The 22,393-nt window shown below is 38.7% G+C and overlaps 1 protein-coding gene across 1 annotated transcript; it reads left to right on the top strand.

The window, feature by feature from the left end:
- The first annotated feature begins 344 nt into the window (after positions 1 to 344).
- Positions 345 to 21,896, top strand: ddx31 (DEAD (Asp-Glu-Ala-Asp) box polypeptide 31). The gene is made up of 20 exons (XM_084413401.1): positions 345 to 708; positions 815 to 1,131; positions 1,220 to 1,295; positions 1,397 to 1,440; positions 1,522 to 1,592; positions 1,873 to 1,937; positions 2,341 to 2,385; positions 2,540 to 2,581; positions 2,681 to 2,745; positions 3,216 to 3,335; positions 3,589 to 3,695; positions 4,067 to 4,281; positions 5,859 to 6,023; positions 7,628 to 7,687; positions 8,734 to 8,784; positions 8,997 to 9,136; positions 9,605 to 9,689; positions 10,212 to 10,323; positions 11,298 to 11,493; positions 21,377 to 21,896. Exons 1-20 carry the CDS (start codon positions 607 to 609, stop codon positions 21,516 to 21,518), a joined length of 2,220 nt encoding a protein of 739 aa, XP_084269527.1. The 5' UTR covers positions 345 to 606; the 3' UTR covers positions 21,519 to 21,896.
- The last annotated feature ends 497 nt before the right edge of the window (positions 21,897 to 22,393 follow it).

Here is a 22,393-nt window from a genome sequence, read left to right as displayed (position 1 = left end):
GACTCTTTTAAAAACATAAAAAATCTTAGCGACCCCAAACTTGTGAACGGCAGTGTATATATATTAATGAATTGTTCCTAAACAACCTTTATTTTAAAGGTTTTCTGATATTTTTATTAATCAAAACAAATTTAACAAAATTTTAGTTTAAGAAAACAGCTCCATTTATATTAATAAAAAAAAAGCTTTGTCATTTTTACAGCAGAACATACCGGACGAAATATTATATCATATACGAAAAGGCATCTAATATTGTGATGCACAAGTCAACTAGTTGAAAACCATTACTTTAACCTGCGTAATGCAGCGGGACTTTTATTTTGATAACGTCACTACCCGGAAATCTCCTCACGTTGAAGTGAACGGGTGAAAACACGTGTGAAACTACTCTGTAGACGTACAACTGTTTATGTTCTGTTTTTTACTGTTCACAAGTTAACTTCACTCGCATTTAGCTTGGAACTGACATCTCTGCTATTCAAACGAAGGATAATACGCCATTTAGCATTTTGTAAGAAGTCGGGTATCTGTGTTTAACGTTAGTTTAGAATAGTTATTTAGGTAACGTTACTACGTCACATCTAAAAAAGCCTCCTGCTTACTGACATGGCTGAGGACATGCTAATGCTCAACATCTCCTCAGATCCCGTAACGTTTCACAGAAAGACAGACCGAAGTCATCTGACATCAGCAGAGAAATGGGCACAGGTGAGTCAGTTTTCATTTTCATCACACACTGATGTACTCCGCTTTACACACAAGTTTCTTTTCAGCCTGATTGTGAAGTGCTGTACTGTCTGTATTGATGTTACAGAAAAAGCTACAATCAAAGAGGAAGGCTGTCTTTGAGCCCCAAGAGAGCAGCGCCTCCAAACAGAGGAAGATTAATCAAACTGGTCAACAGCACACACACAAGCAAAAGCTGCAAACCCCCAAAAGCCCCTCTCGGAGGAGTAATAATAGAGACACAGAGGAGAACGGAGACCAGAGTGAAATCACTGCAGCAAAGTCGCCATCAAAGGTGAAAACATTTCCAAAGAAAGCTCCCGAAGAGCATGGAGACCATGGCAGACCATTTATCAAGACATCGTCTCTCTTCAGAAACAACCCAGAGATCCCTGATGTCCTCAGGTAGATGCAACACATTTGAGCTTGTGTGAATGGACTCAGGTCTTTCTCAAAATGGACCTTTTCATGCCATTTTTTTTTCTCATTTCAGTCCTGCTGTAAATCTAGTAAAGGAGAAAGTCTTCACCAGCAACACATTTGAAGAGCTAAATCTTCATCCTCATCTGGTAAGAACAAACCTCAGTATCTCTTAACAAATATCTCAACTGAAATGCTTATCCTATCTTTAGTCTTATACATTCTTCTTCTCATCTAAACAATTTCACAGGTGGCAACGCTCCATAAGGTGTTGAATGTGACCAGTATGACGAGGTACTGAGGCTTCATCTCATCGTTGTATTGTCCTCCTCCTCTGTCTCTTGTCATTTTTCTAATTTTCATCTGTGTGTCCAGTGTCCAGAAACAAACCATACCAGTGCTGATATCTGGTAAAGATGCAGTAGTGCGGTCACAGACTGGATCAGGTGGGATTTTTGGCCTCTTTCGTGTTAATGAGGTTTTTTATATTAAAATTACTAAATTAAATGTATTAAATACACCAAGAATGTCATAAATGTATTGTTGAGTGATCAGTTCATGATTCATGCCATTTACAACAATCCCACATGCAGTACTAACTCGACAGTTGTGTTATTTCTGGCGTTTAAAAAATAGTAGTGTTTAAGTTAGATGATACAGAGTAAGAAGAAGAAAAAAAACAGAAAATAATTTTAAAAGATCTGATTATTTATATGCCTTGTACAGGAAAAACATTGGCATATGGAATTCCAGTGGTTCAGTTCTTGCAAGCGATGCAACCTAAAGTGAAGGCGAGTCAACGAATGTCTAAAACAGCACACTCACTCAACATCAGGACTTTACTGACTGATCACACATAATCATTCTTAATTTATGTTTTAATATAGTTGGCTAAAATTAATACATTTGTTTATTTTGAAAAAGACATGTCATTTATTGATCCTGTGTGGAGCAATTGGGGTCATTAGCAGTCATACATTCAACATTGTACATTACACACATCATAACGTACAATACTAGAAATACATGAATGTTAGAAAAGTACACAATATACATTCAAATAAATTGGCAAAATTAGTTTTGAGTCAGACTGAACATGTTACCAATAAAATAGCTAATGCATTATTAATAATGTATTTGTAGTCATGTACAACAACTTTTATATTATAAATTAAACTTAATGTACTTTTTCAGAGATCAGATGGGCCTTTAGCTGTTGTGATTGTTCCAACCAGAGAGGTATTGTATTAATTAATACAAAACCACCAACATTTTCTGATTTATCTTGTGGATGAACACATATATATTTCCTCTTGTTACATACTCTCTTTTTTATTTTTTTTATTTTTTTTTATTTCCTTCCAACATGAATCTGTCTCTGGTTGTCCCTCAGCTTGCCCTGCAGAGCTTTCAGATGTTTCAGAAGCTTCTAAAAGTGAGAATTTGCAATTTTGCTAAATTAATATGCTGTATTGACTTATTTGAGTTGACGTAAATCAAATCAATCTTCACTCAATGTACTTATTCCTTTCAGCCTTTCACCTGGATCGTGCCAGGAGTTCTGATGGGAGGAGAAAAAAGGAAAGCAGAAAAAGCCAGGTTAAAAAAAAAAACACAAAAACTCACAAAATACATTGTCTGCGAGAGTTCATTATATCATTATTATGCATTTTCAATAGATTTCAACTTTGCTGCAAATACACTTCTGTTCAAAAGTTAGTATGATTTATAAAAAAAAAAGAAATTAATAGTTTTATTCAGCAAATATGCAGCGAATTGATCAAAAGTGACCGCAAAAACATTTATAATGTTACAAAATATTTATATTTCTCATAAAAGCTGTTCTTATGAAGATTCTATTCATAAAAGAATCATGAAAACAAATGTATCACAGCAGCACAACTGTTTTCAACATTGATGATAATAAATGTTTCTTGAGCAGCAAATCATATTAGAATGATTTCTGAAGGATCACGTGACCCTGAAGACTGGAGTTATGATGCTGAAATTTCATTTCATTCTGCAAAGTCACTTCAGTCTGCGCTTGTCTGTCTTTGTCTTGACTTCAGACTGAGGAAGGGCATTAATGTTCTGATCTCGACTCCAGGCCGACTGGTGGACCACATCAAGAACACTCTTAGTATAGCTTTCAGTGCTGTGCACTGGCTCATTCTGGATGAAGCCGACAGGTCAGTGTGTTTGCTGATTTGAACCGAGAATGACATTATGTGCTTTAAAAAAAGTTTAGCTACGCTGTGCTTACTGATAGTAATAGCTTTGTTGGACTATACTTTATTTGGATAACTGACTGTACATTTTCGATTTCGGCTCAGAATTTTCATTTTCATGCATCCCTAATTTGATCGATTAGTTCTTGCAGCCTATTTTGCAGGTGTATCAGTGTGATGTGGATTTTACCATTATATGTGTTCTGTACTGAAGGACTCTGGATTTGGGCTTTGAGAAAGATCTGACTCTGATTCTGAATGCTCTGAACGCCACTGGACTTGCCAGACAGAATGTGCTGCTTTCGGCCACACTCACCGAGGGTAAGCTCAGCGTCCGCTCACTATCACTGTCACATAATGAGAGAGTGTGTCTGGCTGTAAAGTGAGACAGTGGCGTAAGCGCTCACTTTAGACTGTGGGAGGTACCATACTTACTTTACTCTAGTGGAAGCAGACTGGGATGAGCTGACAGGAGTTGTTGTCTCTCAAGTCCAGCCTGTCTCTGCTCGGCGTGAGAATACAGGCTCTTTATCCCAATGAAAACTGAAAGTTTTTGAGCCTCTTATAGCACCCTTCAGTTTTAAGCAGCTCTACGTCACAATAACGTCCTACTCTTACAACATTTTTGATCACAAAAGCATTTTTGGTGACTATCTATGGACGTACTTTGACCCTGTTCTCTGCATTTCCAGGGCTGTCCCGATTAGCCAGTATCAGTATGAAGGAGCCTGTGAGTATCCATGTGTCAGAGGGGAGTGGGGAGACAGTTGAAGCGTGTCCCCAGGCGGCCCCTCAGGCTCTGTCAGACAGTTACGCGGTTCCTGAGAGACTGCAGCAGCATGTGGTGGTGGTGCCCAGCAAACTCCACCTGGTCTGTTTGGCTGCCTTTATTCTGACCAAATGCAAGGTAGAGCACACCATATGTTAAAACCCAGTTATTAACACTCAGTGGTATTGTGTGTTATGCTGTAGATCACCTCGTGTCATTTCAGTTTGACTAATGTGAATCATTCAAACGGTTTATAATCTGCCAAAGTTGTGAAGAAAGCTGGAGCTGTTTTAGATGATCCCTTTATATATAGTTATTTTTCCTTGTAATATACACTACATATGTCAAAGTAAAACATCTGTATAATTTTAATTGCTGGTTTTTTTTTTTTGTAACTCCGCTTTTGCCTCAGATACTGACAAGACACAAAAAAAACTATACTACCTACTAATATACAATACTGTTTATGTTTTTGGAAGAAGTCTGGAAGAAGTCTCTTATGATAAACAAGGCTGCATTTATCTGACCAAAAATACAGAATACTCCAGTTTTCAGTTTTTTTTACTCCATCTCGCAATTCTGACTTTATTTCTCAGAATTGCGAGATATAAAGTCAGAATTGCGTGAAATAAAGTCAGAATTCTGAGATATAAAGTCAGAATTGCGAGATATAAAGTCGCAATTGCGTCTTATAAAGTCAGAATTCTGACTTTTTTTCTCGCAATTGCGACTTTATATCACGCAATTCTGACTTTATATCTCAGAATTCTGACTTTATATCACGCAATTCTGACTTTATAACACATAATTGCGAGTTTATATCTCGCAATTCTGACATCTTTTCTCAGAATTGTGAGATATAAAGTCCAATTCTAAGGGGAAAAAAAAGACGGACTTTTTTTTTTTTTACCTTAGAATAGTTTATATCTCACAATTCTGACTTTATAACACGCAATTGCGACTTTACATCATGCAATTCTGACTTTATATCTCCCAATTGCGTGATATAAAGTCAGAATTCTGAGATATAAAGTCAGAATTGCGTGATATAAAGTCGCAATTGCGAGAAAAAAAGTCAAATTCTGACTTTATAACACGCAATTGTGACTTTATTTCACGCAATTCTGACTTTATATCTCGCAATTCTGACTTTAAAACACGCAATTGCGACTTTATTTCACGCAATTCTGACTTTATATCTCGCAATTCTGAGAAATAAAGTCAGAATTGCGAGATAAAAAGTCGCAATTATCTTTTATTTTTTTTTATTTTGTGGCGGAAACAAGCTTCCATACAAGAATCATTTCTTATTAATATAAAAAAAAATTGATATTGCTTAAAATGTTTTTGGAAACTTTTTACAGGATTCTTTGATTAATAGGAAGTTAAAAAGAACAGCATTTAGTTGAAATACAAATCTTTTTAACATTATAAATGTCTTTACTCTCACTTTTGATCAATTTAATGCATCTTTGCTCAATGAAAGTATTCTTTATTTTTCTTTTTTTAATCTTACTGACCCCAAACATTTTAACAGTAGTGTTGGTGTAATTGCCAAAATGTATTTTAATTCTCAGCTATTTTAACTGATAACCAACTATGTTATTACTGCTAGTTTACAGTAACCAAGAAAGTCATTTGCTCGTAACATTGCACATTAGATGCATACCTTGCTGACACTGGACTTATGTATGTTGCTGTGTTTTTGTACATAGTTTGAGCAGCGGCAGAAGCTGATCGTTTTCATATCCAGCTGTGAGGCTGTAGAGTTCCTGCTCACTCTCTTCACTGCAGTCCTCTGTGAGAATCCCAACACCACATCAACCAAACGTACCTCAGACCTCAACTTCTACAGGCTCCACGGCAACATGAGACAGGAGGTGAGACATTATGTGCCAATCCAGAATAGAGCTATGGGTTTTAAAGAGGCTAATTCTCACACAAGTGTATTAGACCATTAACTCCCGCATAGGACACTTACAGTTATACTGTCGTTTTTTGCTGCTGTGTCTTTAACTCTTGACTTTACGTATGTAAATAATTGGTTATTTTAAGTGACTAACCTCTTTGCATGTGAAATGATGAACACCTCTGAATACCTTTAAATTGGTTCTGATTTAATGTCTTTTTGGCCACTACATAATTTCTGTTCTTCCATTTCAGTTATTTTTTAAATGTCTTCACTGTTCTTCAGAAATTATTCTGATATGCTGATTTGCTGATCAAGAAACATTTCTTCTTCTTATTAATAATGCTGAAAACAGTTGTGCTGCTTAATATTTTTGTGGAAATCTACATGTTTTATCAGGATTCTTTGATGAGTAGAAAGTTTAAAGGAACAGCATTCATTTGAAATAGAAATTTTGAACGGTAGTGTAGATACTATTTTTCATGATATATTCTCTTTAATGTATATCAGTAGAAAGTATTTTTAGTTTTCTGTGAATATATCAGGGTCCCCACGGTCATGAAAATCTTAAAAATATCAATGAATTTTGTGATATTTATAAAAGTGTGATATTTAAGCCTGCAAAGTAATAAAATCTTAAATGAATATACATTTTTATAATGAATATACACGTTTCTAGTTATGCAAAGCTCTAAAATATGTTATTGGGTAGAAATAGTTTTTTGTGAGTGCAATCACTTTAAGAATATTTTTTTAAATCATCCATGAATTAAGAACAACTGGAAGAGTATTGGTCATTCTGGAAAGGCGTTGACCTCCAAACATAGTTCTATATTTAATGTTTAAATACAAAACAAATTATTTTGCGTTTTTATACATTGAAGGCTAGTATGTCTATCTTGCTTGGACAGTATATTGCCTCAGTTTTGTTATTCAGTTAGCAATTAAATATTCAGATTTTATTTTTCTTTTTCTTTTAAATGACAATGTCTCTTAAAAGCATCCAGAAGCACTAGCAGCATATGACACTGGGTTAAACCATCATGGTCTGGTTGAATAGTGGAGTCTGCTGGCACTCTGCCAGCTGGCGTTCAGGCAACAGCCACAGTCGGTGCCCTGTGGCAGTGTCAGGGGAACTGCATCCTGCCACTGTCCAGCCTGCACCCTCACCCCCGCACAAATGGAGCTGCCGTAGGTCGCCCATATGGCACTGGTAGGGCAGGGGACTCAGGAGTCTCTTGGTCAGATGTATGGGAGAGCAGGTCTGGGTGTGGTGCTGGCCTATAGAGTGTTATGGATGGGTTTGGTAATGGGACAGCACAGGCTGAGCTCTGGACGGCTCCTCCGATGAGACGAACCGCAGGAGACAGGCAGCTGTTCCAGCACACAACAGATTGTGCTCCATGCTGAAAAAGAGAGAGGGTCTGTCGGACATCCCATTTTAAGTTGGGCTCTTATCTGTGTGTTTCCACCTCATCTTTTGTTCTGATACAAGTTCAGCTACTTCTTTTGCTGTGATAATGTCTCATACAACAAATGTTTTTTTTTTTAACTTGCCTGTTTCTCTCCCTTCAGGAGCGCACTGAGATGTTCCAGGAGTTCTCTCAGTGTAAAACTGGAGTTCTACTGTGTACAGTAAGTCATTAATTTCATGCCATTTGTATGATAACTGACATTGACTGCAGTCTAAAGCAGTGATTCCCAACCAGGTGTGTGCATACTTGAGGGCCAACCTGCACAGTTTCTAGGAATACTTATTATTATTATTATTATTATTATTATTATCCCCTCCACACATCTAACTGCCCTTCTTTCTTTGTGACATCAGCAATCCCACATTTATCCCTCATTGATGCATTGATATAAAGTAGATATAATCAGTTATTTGATATACAAAGGTTTTAGGTGCAGGCGTGTGCATCTCCCTCGGTCCACCTCCCTCTCTCCGGTCTTGTCACTTTGCAGAAGGGCTCCTGAAGTAAATGACTGCTTCTATTCCTGCTGACAGCCTGGCATGGCATTGTGTTGGCTCCATCTGTATCAGCTCTAGAGCTACAGACTCCAGACACCCCAACTTAGGGTTTAGGCTAGTTGAGGTTGAGTGTTGGAGATAAGATTGAGAAATGTTCAAATGAGGTGTCTCTTTCAGTTCAAATGACATCTTCAGTTACTTTTTACTATAAAGCAGCTCATCCAGTGTGTTCATGTTTTTACTACGACGGGCTGAACACAAGAAATTAACCGGATAAGATTACCACATCAAAGACGGCAGAGCCCCAGAGCGCACCTACCTACTGTACTACATAATCACCACAGACCAATGGTAGTTTGAAGGTGTTTACCAACCGGAGCGAACTTTTGCGGAAAGTTGAAACTCTTGAAATGAACACCAAACTAACTTCGTTTTTGCCTGATATTCTAAATGACGTCAAAGTATAGGGGCCTTAATACAGTTAATTCAGTAGAGTGAATCACAATTTTTGTATACGTTTTTTAATTTTTTTATCTAATATTTGTTTTTTAACTTCAACTTTATTTCAATTAAGTGATTTTTATTCATTAGTTTTGTTAATAACTGGTTCCACATTTCCCTATTGAGTTTTTTGTAGACTAACAAGATATGCTTTGAGTTAATGCTTAGATTAATATCTAAATGTGTTTGTTATTTACTTTCCCCGTAGGATGTGGCTGCACGTGGATTGGATCTGCCTCAGGTTACGTGGATTATACAGGTTAGATTTCTCCATATGCAAAATTTCGTCATTTGCATAATCACCAGTGTACAACAAACAATTTTGCCAGTTTTGTTACTAGAATTTCTCACCATGAAAATAGCCACAGAAGCTGGCATGGGGTTAAAAACAAACAAACATTACTAGAATTGAACTTAATTAAAATTTCCAGTTCTTTGTTTTTTTTAAATGAATTTTTTTTTTTTTTGCAGTACAACCCTCCCTTTTCTGCTGCGGAGTATGTTCATCGCGTGGGCCGGACGGCACGAATTGGAGCCCAGGGCAGCAGCCTGCTCTTCCTCACCCCCTCTGAGACAGCTTTTGTGGATGTGCTGGCCAATCACAACATCAGGTGTGCTGACTGGCATCTCATCCATATCAGATTTACTGATCATTTTCGATGAACTCCGACACAGCAGTAGGGGACTGTTATTGTGATTAAAGATGGTCAAACATGGTCTTGTCTCTGTTCCAAAGCCCACAATATAACAGTCAAGAGCTGGACTGATGACTCTATGCTGATCTCGGCACTGGAAGCCAGTGTGAAGAGAAAACACACTCTCAGTCTCTCTGCATGAGAGCAGAATGAATCTGTTCTGCTGGCACAAGCACTATCATATTTGGCTCACGTTACAGTTTACAGTACTAAAGGATGAGCGGAAGGAGTTCGGTAGCATTAGCAAAGCTCAATATGTTGAGCTGAACAATCTAAACCTGGAAACTCACAGTCTGGAATATGTTGGTGCAATTCTTTCCCCCCATTGATACATATTTTCTTTTATAATATGCATCTAAACCTTTTGGCTTCTCTCTCCCTCAGTTTGTCAGAGATGAAGATGGTGGACATCTTGGCCACTTTGATAAAGGACGAGCGCTTCAAAGGCAGAGGGAAATGGGACAGTAAGGTAACTTCTGACATCTAAACCTTAAAAACGGTGATCCTGACCCAAAGAGTCAATGTTGACTTGTTTGACTGCAAAACTAGTATTACTTTCTTGACTTGGTTGAAGATCACGTTGTTGAAAATGGATGTCTAGAGAACAGCTGTGGGAGAAGAATGGCTTTCTCTTTATCTCTTTTTTACCCCTCTCTCGACAATGAGAGCCTTCTGACAACAATGAGCGAATGTTTCTGCCAGCGCTCAGTCAGTCCTAATCCTGATTTAATGTCCTTTTCCCTCCCAGCACCAATCAGCTGGTTGTAATCCTCACCCATGCCACCCCCCTTGTTAGCAGCCTCATTTGAGGGTCAAAGGTCATTGATGGGGAGGGGCGATGTCATTAGTGTGTATAACCAAACACATTTATGTTGCTCTTGTTTTTTATTGGCTTTTAATGTAATAAAATGTGAGTTTTTTTGTATAATTTTTTTTCCCACTGATTTCTGTTGTTTATCTTTGATGTGTGCCTCTTTGTACATGACTGCAGAGATCAGCCGCTGCTTTTGAGCAGGAGGTGCGAGAGAGAGCCACCGTTTTACAGACTGACTTTGAGAATTATGTTCATGCCAATAATGAGTCTCTGCAAACAGCGAAGAGCGGTAAGATAAAAAACTAATTATCATGCAGGGTTACTGTGTTAAACTGATATTTTGTTCTACAGCTTTGCAGCCCAGCTACATTTCATTACCTAGAAGAAATGTAAAATTTTTGACAATGATTTAACCTCTGCATCATAATTATTCATTTATAATTTTCCTTTAATGCAATTGTGATTTGTATTTAATAAAATAAACAATTAAATGTTTTAATAATACAACAACAATAAAATATTAAATTAAATGTTTTATTTATGAACAAAATTTATGAACATAATTTAATAATTCATTATAATTAAGGAATATCATTGGCCTTAAGGCCCTGTTTACACCTGGTTTTAAGATGCGTTTTGGTCGATCGGATCACAAGTTACTATATATGGTGTTTTTTTCCCTGGACGAAATAAGCTCATGGAATTTACATATGATTGCAACCGGAGACACTACCGAAAAACATACAGAGATCAGCAGCTTTAATTTTTGCTCTGACAGCCACAAGACCACGCCGAACGCGGTGAGTGTGTGTTAGAAATCAGGAATGGTGAGAGAACATTGTGCTTGATACATTTTTCGTCTTCAAACCAAACTTGGGTCTTCAGCTGACAAAGTTTAAATCCTGTCTGGCTAGTGCACTTCCCATAATGTTTACGCATTAGGTCAGTAGGAGGAGAGTAGGTGGTCTTTTGTTTCTGTTTCGACCACATGAGCGTTGACATTATGAAAGCAATCTGATCAAATGCGTTTTCGACTGCCTATGGAAGTGGTCAAAAGTGGACAAGCTCAAAAAGTTATAGACCTCATTTACGCCTGTGTTTAGCATCATCCACTTATGATCCGATCGACCAAAACTTATCTTAATACCAGGTGTACACAGGGTCTAAATTGGTGTTAAAATGAATCCTTTATTGCAAGTAAAACCATTTAAGTGCTTGGAAATGTCTGCTACTAAATGCCCCTTTTTTATTTGGGTCCTGCAGCACTGCAGTCTTTCCTAAGAGCATACACCACATACCCCTCCAGTCTGAAACACGTCTTCCACATCCGCAACCTGCACCTGGGCCACGCCGCTAAGAGCTTTGGCCTGAGGGACGCACCCCAGGGCCTGGGCAGCTCCATAACCACTAATCCTAACAACAGCAAAGACTCCAAGAAGGGCAAAGACAAAGCAAAGAGGTACTGCAAGGTTTTAGAAATTGGACAGTAATTTATGAATCTGTCAAACAGTTTGCGGTGCCCCATAATACGATCTAGTTCTTCTTTTAGATAAATTTAGCAGTGTTCTGTTTGATGGTGCATTTTCCTCTGTGCCTTCCGTAACATTTTCATATTTTTCCCACGTAATATTTCATATTTGTGAGCTCTTCAACAGTCATTGTTTTCACTGTTTTATTTCACTTATAGATTTACATGGATTATAAATTAAAGGGAGGTGTTCTGTTTAACTCAAATCTCATGTACACTACAGTTCGAAAGTTAGGGGTCAGTACAAAAAGATATACTTTTTTCAAAATTAATACTTTCACCAAGGATGCATTACATTGATCAAAGGTTACAGTAAATACGCATTAATGTTACAACAGATTTCTTTTTTAAAAGCATGCTGTTCTTTTGAACTTTGTTCATCAAAGAATCCTGGGAGGAAAAAAAATTGTATCACGGTTTCTACAAAAACATAAAGCAGTTCAACTGTTTTCAAGATTGATAATAATAAATGTTTCCTGAGCACCAAATCATCATATTAGAATGATTTCTGAAGGATCATGTGGCACGGAAAACTGAAGTAATGATGCTAAAAATTCAGCTTTGCCATCACAGTAATAAATGACATTTTAAAAGTTATTAAAATAGAAAACAAATATTTTACATTTTTTATTGAAATAGTTTTTTTTTTTTTTTTACATATTACTATTTTAAGCTGTATTTTTGATCAAATTAATGCAGCCTTGGTGAACATGATTTGAAAAAAAAAACATGAAAAAAAAATCTTGCTGACCTCAAACTTTTGAATATTAGTGTATCAAGTGCAAAAGTGCACAATTAAAGTGCATAATTATATACACAGAATTGCGAATATACTATAGCTCATTATTTATCTTATGACTGTCATGAAAGCTAAATGCATCTATTAAGTACTAACAACATTGAATTAAAGCAATGGCATGTAGTCTAAGTATTAGATAAACTTTTTCCAAGTAATGTCCATGTAACGAGGTTAGATGTGGTGAGGAGGAGGCGGGAACCGGCAAACATTCAACAACTTGAATAAATAAAATAAACAAACAACAAAATGAAGGTAAAAGACAGTAGCCCCTCACGGGCTACTTGCCTGGAAAATCCGAAAGATTTAAGGGTCTGGCATTGAGTAATGAAAATTGCCCAATTCGAGGGGCAGCACCAAGCGTGCATTTGAAAATCTCACTGCACGCAATTGGATAACACTACGACCAATCACAACAATACACGGAGTGATGTATCCAGAGCCCCATACGCTTAGCTACCAGCGGAGCTAACTGGTAGATTAGACTCTTGCCTTATCCGGTCGGCAAAACAGCAAAAACGTCCTTCTTGCAAAAGAATGATTCGAGCGCCGTCTTCTGTTCCTCTTTTAGATAAAAAGCCAAGTCTAACTCGTTCATTGTAGCGGCCAAAGCCGTTTCAAACAACTGGTGGTCATCCATAGCCATCTTGCAATGTTTACTAATGACTTCGACATTGCAGCGCTGTCGTCATCTGTTTAGCTCGCCTCTGGTCCGCCTATATCAGATAACTCGATGTGATTGGTGCAGCTCGGATACAAGGGCGCATAGTTAATGAGCATTAGTGGTCGACCGATATTGTTTTTTTGATGGCCGATGCCAATGCCGATATCTTAGAGAGCAGGATGGCCGATATAAAGCCGATATTTTTATTATGTACTTTGTTTATTTTAATCTATTTTATAAATTTTAAATAAATTAGAAAACAAATCTTTAAAATAAACATGCTTATACTTTAGATGGCAACTTCTTGAATCTGCAATCCTATTACAGTATTTTTCACAAATAAAGTAATTGTTTAAAAATATATGAATATGTGAATAAAAAAGAAGTAAACACTGTAACATTGTACTCAGTAATCTGTTAATATTGTGCGCACTCCGCACTGGTAATCATATTTTTTCAAATGAAGACAAGGTAACGCTAATATTACATACAGCACACAGTGAAAACGATATGAATATGACACAGTGGGCAACTGGATATAGTTTTTCGATCGTGTCTCCTGTGAAGCTGATCTTCTGTTTGCATTCACTCACTTCGTATGGACCAACCGTCACTCGCAGTAACACGTTTATGCAGGCTACATATGCACACTTCACAAGATATCACAGCTGGATTCCATTAAATCTGCAAGGTTTGTGAAATTAAATGTTTATTAGATATTCAGAGATTTGTTTAAATTATGTAGATGCGCATTTGCTGAATGTTGACAGTAAATGAGAAAGTATTTTAGCCTAATTGTTTGCCTTTTCTGTAACAAATAATATAAAAGCAACACTTTACTTTTTCGCATACCATTTACTTTCTTTGTTTACCAGTTCTGTCTAACAAAGTATTAGATATGACTGACAGAGATCGTAAACTAATGAAGACGGAGAATGTGAGTGAGCGCTGTGTGATCCAGGGGGGCAGCGTTTCATATTATTTTGAAGCTTCCCCGGGCGCCGCCATTAGCTAGCGGACCCCCACCGGCTGTTAGCATCCCATTGACTCCCATTCATTTTGGCGTCACTTTGACAGCGAATAACTTTACATCTGAGGCGTTTACAGACTCCATTTGTCCATTATTTATTTCTAAAGAAACACGAAAATGTATAAAAGGCTCCATTACCTTGTAGCTTACGTTATGGCCCCGTAGAAGCAATTTTTGTAAAAATAGGCTAACGATTACGTCATAACCACGCGACTCTCTGTCGCACAGTAGGAAATTACCGTATGGACAGGAGGAGAAGCTCGCGGGCAATCGGGGGGACGTGGAGGCAAAGTGACAAAATAATTAATCAGAATACCTACTAAAAGTTTCTCCTGCTCCCAGCTCATGGACACCTCCTACTCACACTCTCCGTCTCTGCAAGTTTCGGAAGGGAATGATTCAGATTTATCTTGGCCCAGCTACTAGAAGACAGACGGGTTGCTCACGTCACTTCTACGTCGTCGAGCTCAGTTTGAGTCTGCGCAGTACGCTCGACCCACAGGAAGTGAAAGCTTCTAATTGACTTCACTTGTCTCCGTTGAATCCAATGGGGTCGCTGTGTCCATTTCTTTTACTGTCTATGGTGTGATCAGGCGAGGCGCTGCCGTTCTCTTCTCAGCGCCGCCCGTCAAAATAAAAGTCCCGCTTCCAACACATCGGCCTATCAGAAAAACTTATCGGCTGATGCCGATATTTTAAAAGTGCCAAATATCGGTCGACCACTAATGAGCATCATTACTCAATGCCAGAGTGACTCGCTGAGCAAATTCTAATTGTGCTCTCGCGAGAACTCTGGATTTCCAGGGTAACGGACGACTGCTGTCACATATAATAAAACAAACAAAACACAAGTCCAGGCCTGTTCCTCTCTCGATCTTCACTGTTGTCGCTCCTCCTTTATGCTTCCGCTCCTCCGTGAGAGATACGAGACCGGTGAGTCGCGCAGGTGTCGCTCATTATCAATCACGCCACCAGCATCGCGCCGTTCTCTCACGGCCCTCGGCCTCATCCTGCTCGCCACATTCCTTTTAAATGAATAAACAACAAAGAAACAAATGCTTGATCTGCTTCTCTCAAATCAAAATGAGAACTCAAAACACAGCCACTGCAAAACTCAATTGAGTTTGTAGACATGGTACTGTTTATGCTGTAGAGAGTGAATAGGAGTTGTTGCTTTTTTATTTTATTTTAATATCGACAAGGCTTTGAAGTACAAGTACTTTTGACTTTTTTTTTGCAAGACTATAAAGCTTGTGTTAAGCAAAACACAGCCCATGTGAAACCACCAATATCCTTTTTGGCTATAACATTCACCCACTTATCTAGTGTCACTTCTTAAAGAAAAGAGAAGAGAAATGCCTTTGAGCCATTTTTTAGGATGATGTTTTACTGTAAGTGTCCTGTAAAGGCTGCTCTGAAAATTGCCAGCACGGCTGCGCTGGAGAAAAGCCCACAGCTCTCACACGCACACACACACTCTTGGCAGCTGCAAGTCTTTCACTGTAGCAGAGCTCTTCAGGGTCAAAGAGGACTAGTCAAGTCCTGCCTTTACCAGCTGTACGGTTTACCTTTCACCTTAGATACACTCGCCCCTCTCGTTTCCCCTCGACTTCCTTTATGCTGTGATGCCCTTGCAGTGTTATTCCCAAAACATATTGAATATGACATCCTTTATAAAGAGCTGTTTCTGTTGCTTTCAATGCATACTATATTCAGGTCTGATTTACTTAAAGGGATACTTCACCGATTCGCATTAAGCTTTGTATCAGTAGAAACCCGGTAGTATTTTCGAATGACCGTGCTTCCCTCCCTCATGTCCCTCTGAGACTTCTGTATTGTGTGTCTGGAAAACAAACCTCAGATGACGCAAAATTCGTCATTTTGCGTCATCGGAGGCTTTTTCTGGCAGTAGTAGGAGCTAGGTCTGCATGTTTTCAGCCCGCCCATAGGGGGTGGGATCTCACAATAAAACGGCGTCTTTTCAGTTTCGAGTCAACTAGTAGCCTAGTTGTATCATTTCTTCCGATACTGCCCTCTGTAACCAGTAGGCATGGCTTGGGAGTGGCCTTGTTGGGCAGCGAAGCAAGTGCATTCTGGGAGTTGTTGTCTTTCTTCCACATGAGCCAAAAATACATTTTCTGGCTTTTCTCAGTCTAGAAGGCACCAATAATTTCACATTTCTACTACATAAATGACCCAATTTAAATACACATTCATCTTTCCAGCGGTGAAATATCCCTTTAATCTGCTAGCAGTCTTTGGTGTAAGTAGGTGTAATTTGTGAATGTGATGGTAAGGATTATGGTGAGGTGAGGACTATGTACCGATGATATGGCCAGTACATCACAGTATGGTTGTTAGGCATTAATATGAGGTTTGGCTAGTGCTTGACACTGCAGGGTTATTAGTGGTCATTTCCCATAGGATTGAATGTGGTGCTGCAAGCTTGGGGTCTGGTTAGCAAAGGCCATGTCCGGACTAGCCCTCGAGCGTGTATGTGTCAGATTCTCTGCAGTACACTTAATTAAACTGAGTCAGAGCCAAACTTGAACGTCATTACTGTCACATATAGTGAGGTGGAGCTCTATCTATATCCGTGTGCATTTGTGTATGTTTAAAGTCCCCCTGTAGTTAATAATTGTATCCCTTAAAACACCTCTTTGATCACCAAAATTACATATTTAAACGTTTTTTCCTGGAAAAAATTTCTTCATGCCTTAAAATAGCTGGAATGTACACTTGCCTCATTTAGTATACGAGGTTCTATGAATTTGCAAATTAGCCCCGCCTCCCCACACCAGCTCAAAGATCCACTCCTTGACGATCACACTTTGCCGTGATTGGTTACAAGTTAGTTTGTGACGTCAGAAACACCAGCGATTTCAAACTGCTTTTTTGAGACTGTCTTTGTTTCAATGCAGTTTTAAAAAGAAAATAATCAGCAATGGTGTTGACTTATGAATTTGTACATGGTTTGTCTTAAAGCATATTAAAAACACCATATAGACATATAAACAACATTAAAAACTTGATTTTCACCACAGGGGGACTTTAAATAATGAATATTCACATACAGGCCTCTCCTTTAGGGTATAGCATGTGTTTCATAGCTGACCCGCGCATGCAATGATCACAGTTCTCTTGTCAGACCAAAACTGTCATTTGAAAATTTCTGTTATTGTCAGTGTATTCTGCTGTATTTTACTTCCCTGTCTTTCATCCCACCTTCTGTTCTTCGGTGTGCCTTTGAGATAAAGGCTCAAAAGCCCCTGCGTGCCGTCTCTGTGCTGTGAAGGGGGTGTCAGGTACAGTTTGGTAAAACTGATGTTAAAGTTGCTTAACTCAAAGGTTAGTGACACATTAAATTTAATTGAGTAGCGTCCTTTTATTTCAGTGGAGAAAACAGTCCCAATAGTCGTTCTTTACAAAAGAACTTATTCCATTGCGGAAGGGCACGGTTAACATTCTCAAATGTAAAACTATAGGGTAAAAATCCTTTCAGGGCTTTAGGCTATCAGCGTGAATTGCAATGTCCGAATCATGAAGAAATGATTTAAAATTCACAAAATGGCTCCAAACTCGCCTGCTCCGCTCGTGGGCCGTTTGAAGTCAGACTCACTCCATCAGCGTCAGTGAATCATTCAGAGCCGTTACTGATTTCACAGCTGGCTCCCTCACTGAACCACCACTCATTTATCAGGTATGTTCAATTAAAAAAAAAACCTGGCAACTCTTTCTGTGATGCACTTTACTTTAGAATCTTTAGACTATAAGCCAGGTTATTGACAGGTTGTTCGTATGACACATTGACAGTGTGTAAAATAAGTATACATACTCCCAATAACCAATAATAATAAAATACCTTTATTTCATTTATACAACTAAATCTGAATGTTAAAACTGTTTTTGCTTGCTTGTTTGTTTTTTGTAATAATTAGAATTGATACTGATGAATAATAATGATAAATAAGATTTTTTTTATTATTATTATTCAACATTTATAAATTTAAATATGGTTTATAGTGTATAAACAATGGGAAATATGGTTTATAAATATTAAATATATAAAACTTAAATATTATTAAAAATATATATATATATTATTGGTTATTGTTTAATGTATGAGGTCCAAGCATGGCACAAATTTATATTCAATCAGCTACAGAAACTACCTAGTTTAATTAACTTGAATCGTTGTGGTCTATAAACTAAAACGCCCTGTAATCACAATAAACATCAGTGATTGTTAAAAACATAAAAAAACATCTTTATCAAGCGATTCTTTAATTTGTCCAAAAAAAAAAACTTGATTAGGTGCCAGTTGCTCCCTCAATTAAGCCCTGCTTATTTCATCCATTTTGTAATTTTGCACTTTTATATGAAGTCGTTTTATGGCTTCATTTGTACATGTGCACTACTTTATGGTAGTGCTGAGTTTTGACTTGTGCCACATGCTGGCTCAGACACTATAGGGAGAAGCTTGTGTCTAACCACTAGTAATTGGCAGGGTGACCTGCAGCAGGACCTGTGAATGAAACCCATGGAGCGGGACAATAGGTCAGTCCCATAGGAGCTGCCCCCAGAGCAGCCCAAACGCATCTCACACTCTCTCTCCACTGCCCAGACAACAGACAACACCCGTAATGAACTTCTCAGCCGTCATAGCTGACAGCTGACATCTATATTAACCAGTCATCACTCCATATAGAATATTCATGCTGCACTATGTCGATGCAACTTAACTGGTCAGTGCTTTGGCCCTATTAACATTTACCATTCCCAGCCTAATTGTGTGCGCGTGTGTGACATTGCTGTGTTGTGCTGCGCTGTGCCTTACGGTCTCAGTCGAGTCTAGCCGTCCTGTCAGGAGAGACTTCATTACAGCTGGCTGTGGTATACACTGTCCATGTCCAGGCAAGATTTCTCTAATGAGCAGATCACACCAATATAAACACACACACACACTTATGGACCCGTAACTGAACAACAAAGACCTCTGGTACACAGAAGAGAGGCCATTACAGGCAACCAAAAATACACACGCAACAATCCTTCTGAGGCTTTAATTCTATTTTTTGTTTTTGCAGGATTTTGTGTAAAAAAAAAAATATATATATATATATATATATAAAAAATATATATTTTATTTGCTCATATACTTTATATAATATGGTGCATCTCACCAAGGCTGCTATTATTTGATATAAAACAGTAATATTGTGAAATATTATTACAATTAAAAATAACTATTTTAATAACTTTTAAAATGTAATTGATTCCTGCTGAATTTTCAGCATCATTACTCCAGTCTTCAGTGTCACATGATCCTTCAGAAATCATTCTAATATGCTGATTTGCTGCTCAAGAAACATTTCTTATCAATAATGAAAGCGGTTGTGCTCCTTGAATTAACATGATTTTTTTTTATAGTCTTTGCTGTCACTTTTGATCAATTTAATGCATCCTTGTTGAAAAAAAAAAAGTAAAATTCTTACTGGCCCTGAACTTTTGAACAGTGGTGCATATATATGCTTTTTTTGGGGGGGGCTAAAATTACAATTAGTAAATACAAAAGTAGAAAATATATGTAAAATAGATATAATAAATGGCTGATAAAGTCATGGGCAAATCATAGAGACTCATTGGTCAGAATGAATGGGAACCCTGTGTCTAGATCGGGACGTCCCACAGGATTGTCTTTTTGTTGTTATTTGGTCCATCTTAGTCTGGCTGTGAATAGTTTTGAGGGTGTTAGTTATGGACATTTCATTGTATCTGTAATGAAGTTCATTGTTATAGGAAGGAGGAGGCGGGAACTGGCAAACATTCAAAGACTTTAAAGGAGAACTTGGTAGCTTTTTTAACTTAATAAAACTGTCTAGAAATCATTTGGATGGTTAAACAACCTGTTCTGGTGATATTGGTGACTTTCCCCGCTCCCCCCAGCGTTCCCAGGCGGAAAACCAACCTTGCAACTTGTTCACTACCGTCCCGGCAAGATAGAAATTGGAAGTCTCGTGAGAAGCGAGAACTAGAACGAGAACGAGCGCGAAACACAAATTGCTTTACGGCAATTCGACATAAACACACACGCATGTATGATGTATTACCAGATTACCCACCTCGGTAGACATAGCTCCACGCGATACAGTTGGCTTGCTCCGATCAAAACAAACGCACATGAGCAGCGGTAGAGAAGGGGAGGAGGCCGCCGCAAGTGAGTTTTTTACGACCGTGTTGTGAAATATACGCCCCACCACAGCTGTAGGGGGAGCTCGTGGGGAAAACATGCGACAACAAAAGGGAAAATCAGCGAAGAAGTGACTAGAGTTCGCTAGAGTTGCCGAGTTCGGCTTTAATAACGTAAAATAACCAAACAACAAAATGAAAATAAAAGTCCCTCACGGATGACTGCTGCCACGCATAATAAAACAAAAACACAAATCCAGGCCTGTTCCTCTCTCCTCCTTCACTGTCGTCCCTCCTCCTTTAATGCTTCCGCTCGTCCGTGAGAGATACGAGACCGGTGCGTCGCGCAGGTGTCGCTCATTATCAATCACGCCACCGGCATCGCGCCGTTCTCCCACGGCCCTCGGCCTCGTCCTGCTCGCCACAGTATTAATTTTGTGGCCCAGGCGCTTTTGTTAATTTCACTCCATTTTGTTGCTCAGATCTCCCTCTATACGTTCTTTGTTTCTGAGAACTTTGATGGGTGTCTGATTTGACCACTGTTATACCTAGCTGATGGAGCACTGCTGCTGAGGCGCATATTCATGACGCGTCTTTCTGCTAGTTTAAATACTGAATAGTGACATTCTATATATAATATACACCATTGTGTATGTCTGCATACATCCTGCTTATCGCCTGTAGGGGTCCCTGTAGAGCGCTCAGGGACCAAAAGAACAATAACTGCTGTCTCATAGCTGCTCTAAGCCCTGGGGGTAGAGTGTGTCGTGTGTCACCATGAGGTAGGTGTGTGTGTATTGGATCCTTAAGCAGCCCCATGGGGGCAAAGCGCCGCTTCATTCTCCAGAGTTATTGATTAGATAAACAGTCAGTAGTTTTACATCAGGCCCCCGCTGCTGTCTACGAGCCTTTTATTGACGACGGTGGGAAATTTGTTCAGCCAGATTCTTATCTACCTCTGCTCTTTACTGGATGAATCTCAGATTCTGGGCTTCAGAATGCTTTTGAAATGTTTAGAGCGATTCACACGCTTCCTGTTCATCATGAGCCGTTTATTGTGCTGTTTTGTTTTGATTTTGAGAGGAAAGGCTTTTTAATAAGAGTGATAGTAGCTCTTCATTTAAATGTTTTTCAGGGCTCCCAAGAAACTCACATCAAAGGAGCGGGTGTCAAACCTAATGCGCTCAGAGTATCTCAGTGGGATAGAGGGAGAATCCAAGTCTATGAAGAAGAGGAAAAAGAAGAAAGGTCAAGCCGAGGAAGAGGAATCTGCATGAGGTGGAAGATACAGGGGCGAGATCCGAGACGCTCTTTCCGGCCGAAAAGTGCTGAGGTCGGAGGCTTCGTGGCAGGTGGATTCTCATGGTTGAACTCACAGGTGTTTTTACACTGTGACATTTTTACCTGGAACAAAGCGCGACTGGTCAGCAGCAGTCTGAAAACCTGCTCCATGCAGAAGCTTTGATGCAGATGGTAAAATACGCCTATTGGAGTGAAATGCATCTGGGATGTTTTAATGCTCAGTGAATTTTATTATTAAAAATGTGGTGCCATAAATATGACTATTTGAGCAATGTGATGTACACCAACTTAAGCTGTTTTATAAAGATGTTGTAAAACAGACTGAATTTTACATAAAAAGTAGTTGTATTTGATGCGTTTGTTATTTAATTTTGGGCTCTAGCTCTACATTGAATTGAATCCAATGTCTTTTCAGAATCATGCCTTTTTCATGTTGTCTACACAATGTTACGAGAACACCGCGCAAAAACTAGTCTTTGTTAAAAGCTTTTTAGCTCGTTTCCCTGGCTTGAATTTCGGCTTGGTCAGGTAAATAGGGCTGGATATGTATGGAGGCTTACGCTGACCAGCTGTCCAAGCCTTGAGTCTGTCTCGCCCGGTCACCAGCTGCTGTCTTTTGGCCGAGTCTTCGCTGCAAGCCCTCAAAGAAATTTGACTGGAATATTACGTTTCACGGTCGCTTTATTACGGTAAAGGCCTATTGTAAAAAATTTGATTGGTCTGTAATAATGAAACGCCTATTATGATTGGTCAATTAAACCCAAACAACAAACCACTTACCCAGTTACTCTCATTTCGGTGTGGGTGAACTGCTCTTTACGAAGCGCCTGAAGAGGGCTCACAAAAGGTT

This window comes from Rutilus rutilus, assembly GCF_951802725.1.
Source record: "Rutilus rutilus genome assembly, chromosome: 7".
NCBI lineage: Eukaryota > Metazoa > Chordata > Actinopteri > Cypriniformes > Leuciscidae > Rutilus > Rutilus rutilus.
Note: the sequence above shows the minus strand (reverse complement) of the source record. Positions and strands in the feature narration are given on the sequence as shown.

Coding starts and splice junctions, on each gene's coding strand:
- ddx31 (XM_084413401.1), top strand. CDS start 607: ATGGCTGAGGACATGCTAATGCTCAACATCTCCTCAGATCCCGTAACG. Junction 6,024..7,627: donor ACGGCAACATGAGACAGGAG/GTGAGACATTAT, acceptor CTCTCCCTTCAG/GAGCGCACTGAGATGTTCCA. Junction 10,324..11,297: donor TCTGCAAACAGCGAAGAGCG/GTAAGATAAAAA, acceptor TGGGTCCTGCAG/CACTGCAGTCTTTCCTAAGA.